The sequence below is a fragment of the Bison bison genome, unplaced genomic scaffold (genome assembly GCF_000754665.1).
Source record: "Bison bison bison isolate TAMUID 2011002044 unplaced genomic scaffold, Bison_UMD1.0 scf7180017864221, whole genome shotgun sequence".
NCBI lineage: Eukaryota > Metazoa > Chordata > Mammalia > Artiodactyla > Bovidae > Bison > Bison bison.
Genome location: NW_011494793.1, coordinates 1,170,038 through 1,176,079, shown reverse-complemented (window position 1 = coordinate 1,176,079; position 6,042 = coordinate 1,170,038). Strand labels below are relative to the sequence as shown.

Sequence of the window (6,042 nt, the reverse complement as noted above, 5' to 3'; positions counted from 1 at the left end):
AAAAAAAAAAAAAGGCCTTAAAAACAACTTGGAATTTTATTTGAATAGTCTATACGATCTGTCTTGTTTCAAAATACACACGAGAACATTTTTGACATTATCTTAGTTTCTACTCTAAGGAAATATTGTTTTTTCCTGCTCTCATTTGGCAAAAGCAATTGAAATATTGAAATAATTATATCACTCGTGCTGTAATTATGAGATTGCTCCTTTTGTGTCTTTCTTAAAATCTGATATTGTTATTGATTGAGGCTGCTCCATTGTGAATTTAAAATGCACTTGAAATCTCCTTTTATGTAGATATATAATTATTTTACCTTTCTGCTTCTAGCTATCTGACAGCTTGTATTGCTGCTAATAATGGCAGGCTTGAGTGCATATCTTATTTCATTTTGTAACCTGTTCTTAATAGCTGTGCCTTTTGTCCCTAATTGCAATGATTTCCTATGCACCCACTTGGTATTGACTTTGAATATTTTTTTGACATTGAAATTCCCATTGTTTATTCTTGACCACATCTATAGTCTCTCTGTAGGTCAGAACATTCATCTTTCATCCTGTGAAGTATATGCATCTCCTCAAAACTACGCTTAACCAAGAATAGTAATTACTATAACTTTTCCACATCTTATTCCCAGTTTTTGAGTCAGTTGTGAAATGTCATTTCTGAGATTTTAGTTTATTCAATGCTCAGGTGCAAACATACCAGAGCTATACAAAAATCCCAGTGGAATATTTTTCTACTTATACTTCAACTTTCTGTGCCATTATTTCTAATTTTACAAAGCCCCAATCACTTAGGCAATGAATTAAAATGTTGCAGTATCCGTGAGGCTTCCTAAAATGATATTTTTTCTTTTATATCTTTGTGAAATAAAACATTTTAAGATCCTTTGTTGTATAGACATTTTAAGAAAATGAACTCTGTTTCCAGGAAGTATTCATGAAGGAATGCACATTTTCTAATGGCTTCAGACCATTTGTTTAGCTTCTCTTTGATAAGTGACAATCTCTTTTGTCCTTAGAACAAGTCCTCAGCCACATTCTTCCAACAGGTGCATTAGTGCTGGAAGACTGTCAGGTGGGTAATGAGAATTCAGTGACTTGAGAAGGCCTGTCATACTTCTGAAAATGATGGAAAGTCACTTCCCTCCGCTTTCCCAGGGTGGATGTCTTATTTTCCTGTCAATCTCCCACCTTCACATTAGTCACACATTACTTGATCTGGTCAGATTGATCAAGTAAGTGATTTTTATCAATTATGTGACAGTTTATACTGTCCAAACTTGTCACGAGCCCCACTGACTTTTCAACATCTTTCCACCAATATATCTGATGCCCTCAATCCACCACTAAAACTTAATAAGAGATGCAGGAATATGGATGGAAATATTGATACCCAGAAAAACTTTCTCTACTTTGTCCCCTTAGAATAACTGCAGCTTGTTCTTCAGACAAATATGACATAAACGGAGACATATAAAGGAAATGACATGCTCATAATACACTATTCAACTCACTTATAAGTGGTTACTATAATAAATTCAATAAAATACTTAATCAATTTTATAATTTAATAAAGTTAATAAAAATATTGAATATTAAGTTTACCAAAATTTATAATTTAACTTTATGAGAAGGATTGAGAGAAGGGATATGAATATGAGACTGGAAACAAAAGCCGACTCTAAAATACAAGTGAGAGAGGACATGTAGAGATAACGTCTAAAACAAGCAAACAAAACTCAGTAAATACATATTTAAGCATCCTATTTAGAAATGAATTTGTTCGCGATATGGCCTGGTCCGGGAGAGGGCGGGGAATTCGACTTGAGAGGCCGGCCTTTGAGTTGAAGGCGGGAAAATGGCGGATTCCTCGGGGCGGGGCGCTGGGTAAGTTGTGGCGCTGCAGGCCTGGATTTGTGGGTGTCAGGTGGAGGGCTGTAGTCGAGGGCTGGGGACAGAGGGGCCGCAGAGCTGGGGAGGTAAATGTCCTCGGGGTGAGTTCGAATCTGAGCCCCTCCCCAAGAACCACCGAGATGCGCGGGTTCTGGGAGGTGGGACGCGGCCTTGTGCATGCTGGGGAGCGTGGGCGCAGGACCCGAGGACGAGTTCGAGTCCCTGGTCAGAAGTTTCCATCCGGGGTGTTCTCCGGCGGGTGACTTAACCTCTCTCTGCCTCGCTTTCCTCCCTGGAGAAACCCGGCTGATCACGCCGCCGCCTAGGGTGAGGTTTAAAAGCGTTTAGAGCCGTGCCTCGCCACTAAATGTGATTCGTAGTTCTTCCAGTTATCTTTTCTGTAGTGGACAGCTGTTGAACCGCTGAAATATCTCCTTTCATTTACATTTTTTTTTTAATCCTATGTTCCTCATTTACAAATGAGCTTAGGGAGGAAAGATCATTTGCCCAGGCTCACATAGCAAGAGACAGATGTGGAATACTTACCCCTTGCCAGGTGTGATTCCGGGTGTCAAATTAAAAAACAGTCACAACCTGAAAGTTGAGAGTTATGTTTTATTCAGCGGAAATTTTTAGGACTTAAGCCTGGGAGGCAGCATCTCAAGTAACCGTGAGAAAATTGCTCTGAAGGGACAGGGAGGAGTCAAGTTAGATGAAAATTTGTGTTGAGGCAGTCTGAGTTCGAGTTGGAAAAGAATTTCCAGACAGCATTTCAGAAGGGAGTGAGCAGAGATAATAAGGGCGCTGCAAATGCAGCGAGTGGGTTGACAGGTTTCATGGATTAATAGCCAAGTTTTATAGACTTAAGACCAAGAAAATTCCTGCTGGAAGGCTGGCGTTAGGTGATTGGTCAGGGCACCTTAGGGTGAGTACAGCTGTGGGCGTTTTTGCCTAATTCGGGGTCTGGAAGCCTGCTGGTGATGATCATGGCGGGTGGGCTTTTAGCAGTGGTTACAAAGGGGCTCAGTCAATTTCAGAGGTGACCTTGGTTCTGGGCTTCGTGTCTATGGCTTTGGTGCATGGCCTCCAACCTGTGGCCTGGGGGAAGGACTCAACAGTTGGTAACAAAGGGCAGATAGCCTGAACATCCAGAGATTATTGTGAATTAAAGAAAACCTGGTGTCTCAAATTAAGGAATCTAGCGCTTTTATATGTAGGGAAAGATGCAAGATTCTGCTAAGTCACTTCAGTCGTGTCCGACTCTGTGCAACCCCATAGACGGCAGCCCACCAGGCTCCCCCGCCCCTGGGATTCACCAGGCAAGAACACTGGAGTGGGTTGCCATTTCCTTCTCCAATGGATGAATGTGAAAAGTGAAAGTGAAGTTGCTCAGTTGTGTCCGACTCTTCTCAACCCCATGGACTGCAGCCTATCAGGCTCCTCCGTCCATGGGATTTTCCAGGCAAGAGTACTGGAGTGGGGTGCCATTGCCTTCTCCGGCAAGATTCTGGGCTCACTGAAATCATTCCTTTCAGAGTCATCTCAACTATCTAGGGCCAGTATCCTGCACTGAGTTCTTCAGGGCTCCCCATATGGAGTGGCTGTGGTCTAATGGCTGCTGGGTTGCCTAGGTATTTGTCTCCTTCCTGCGTGCCCTGGAGGGCTGGAATCATTGATGACTGGGATGTCCTTGTTTATTGATATGACAGGAAATACTCCATGTCTCACAAGGCTTTGTGTATTCCACCAATGTTTATTGTGCCTGTGCGCATGAAAATTTAGTGGGCCGCCTAAAGTCACTTGTGTTTATTCCACAGCCCCTTGTCCTAACGGAAATTGACATCAGCCTCTCTGAAGTTCGGGGGAAGTGCTTGAGGCTGGGCACAGATGTAGTGCCACCCTTTCCCCAACCCTCAGGTCCCTGCAGGTTTGGCCTAAGTTCCTTTGTTTTGTCTCCAGAGCCCTGGTGCAGACCCCAGAGAGAATCTGTGTGTGTGTGTGTGTGTGTGTGTCTAAGTCTCTTCAGTCATGTCTGACTCTTTGAGGCTCTGTGGACTGTAGCCTGTCAGGCTCCTCTGTCCATGGGATTCTCCAGGCAAGAATACTGGAGTGGGTTGCCATGCCCTCCTCCAGGGGATCTTCCCAACCCAGGGATCGAGCCCGCATCTCTTCTATCTCCTGCATTGACAGGCAGGTTCTTTACCACTAGCACCACCTGAGTAGCCCAGAGGGAATCTTTACTCTGTCCCTTTCCAGCTCTGAGACTCCCTAGGGGTGACCTGTATAAATCCCAGGTCCTTGTCTGGAAAACAAAGAGAAAGCAGGCCAACAGTTAGGTGTCTGCGGGGTTGGGAACATTCCATGAAGGAGCAGAGCGCCTGGCGCCCAGCCAGCATTTGTTAAGTTGCCTCTCCCCACTGTGGCTTGGAGGCACCCCCAGCCCTGGCTTGGGTCTCACCTTGCATCAGAACCCATAACACGGAAGGGGGCTACAGCGAGCTGAACAAGGGGCCCAGCACCGCTGTTGCCAGTGGAGCCTGTCTGTGACCTCAGGAGGATTGACAGTGGCCAGACCCCTGCTTGGCATCCCGCTGTAGTGGTCTCTGCCATACATCAACTCAAATCAGTCATATTTATGTATATATATCCTTCTCTCTTGAGCACTCTGCTTTCTGTCTCTATGGATTAGCCTGTCCTGGATATTTCCTATCAGTGGAATCATGCGACACATGACATTAAGTGCCTGGCTTCTTTGACTCAGGACAACATTTTTGAGATTTATTTGTTTCAACACGTATCAGTACTTCATTCCTTTTTAGGGTTGAGTAATATTCAGGGTTCATTTTTTATTTAAAATTTTGTCTTGGGGTATAGCCGATTAACAGTGTTGTGATGGTTTCAGGTGAACAGCGAACGGACTAGCCATACACAAACATGTATTCATTCTCCCCCTAACTGCCATCAGGGTTCGTAATTTTTTGACCGGAGTTTTGCAGCAGCCCTGCCTCCCACGCTGCCGATCACTCGTTCACCGCTTCGGGGCCCCCCAGCCTTGGTAGTGCTGACATCTGCAGGAGGGTCCTCTCTGTGGTGGGCGCCGTCCTGTGTGTTGCAGGGCGTTGAGCACTGGTCTCCCCCACTAGGCCGATAGCAGTCCCCTCTGTTGTGACCATCGTGGGTGTTTAGACACCGCCAAATGTCCCCTAGGAATCAGAATTGCCCTCCCGCGAGCACTGCTGAGTTACTCGTCTGACTGTTTATCAAGTGCCTCCTGCCCGCCTGGCTCCTGGGACTCAGTGTTTCCCCATCCCTCACCCCCTCCTCAAATTGCCTTCTCCAGCTAAGCCATAGGGCTCGTATTGTTTAGTTGCTAAGCTGTGTCCGACTCTTTTGCGACTCCAGGCCTCCCGTCCATGAGATTTTCCCAGGCAAGAATACTGGAGTGGTTGCCATTTCCTCCTCCAGAGGGTCCCGACTCGGGGATCCATCCCACATTTCCTCCATTGTCAGGTGGATTCTTTACTCCTGAGACATTGGGGCTTATCGATTCCAGTTTTCGCATCATTCTCTGTGCCCTTGACCTTGATGGTCTCTGTCTGGGAATGTCCTTCCTCATGTATGTGAGTTAATGGTGCTTGTCACTCACCCCCAACCCCCACCCCTTTCCCTGCCTTGGGCGTTCCCTCTTCGCACTTGCCTGGTAGGAAATTGCTGGTTATCCCTCTCAGAGAAGAAACCTAGACTGCTGTTCATCGTGTATCCTCAGTGGTATACAGTTGGCGCACAAACACCCGATGAATTAATGAAGTTGAGATCGTTCAGACTCGGCAAAAATGCTCGATCTCGGGCCTTCCCTCGTGGTCCAGCAGTTAAAACTCTGCACTTGCGTCACAGGGGGCTTGGGTTCAATCCCTGGTGGGGGGACTAAGGTCCCATATGCCACATGGCACAGCCAACAAAAAAAAGCTTGCTCTTCTCAGGCGTTTTCCCTGGGTGACAAGGCTGGGACTCAGTATCCCTCGTCCCGTGGAGATGGCCCCGCCTTGCAGAGATGGGCAAGAGGGGTGGGTGCTGGGACAAGGCTGTCCCAAGGAAGCCCAGCCTCCTGGGTGGCTTCCCAGAGCTTTTTATCCACCTGCATTA

The 6,042-nt window shown here is 46.2% G+C and overlaps 2 protein-coding genes across 2 annotated transcripts in view; one reads left to right on the top strand and one right to left on the bottom strand.

Moving 5' to 3' along the window:
• MYO9B (myosin IXB) overlaps positions 1-6,042 on the bottom strand; it is a 113,869-nt gene that overhangs the window by 107,004 nt on the left and 823 nt on the right. The window lies entirely within an intron of this gene.
• HAUS8 (HAUS augmin-like complex, subunit 8) overlaps positions 1,790-6,042 on the top strand; it is a 25,968-nt gene continuing 21,715 nt past the window's right edge. The window contains exon 1 of the mRNA XM_010845609.1: positions 1,790-1,893. Coding sequence (XP_010843911.1) covers positions 1,865-1,893 — 29 coding nt within the window. The 5' untranslated portion in view covers positions 1,790-1,864. The remainder of the gene's footprint in view (positions 1,894-6,042) is intronic.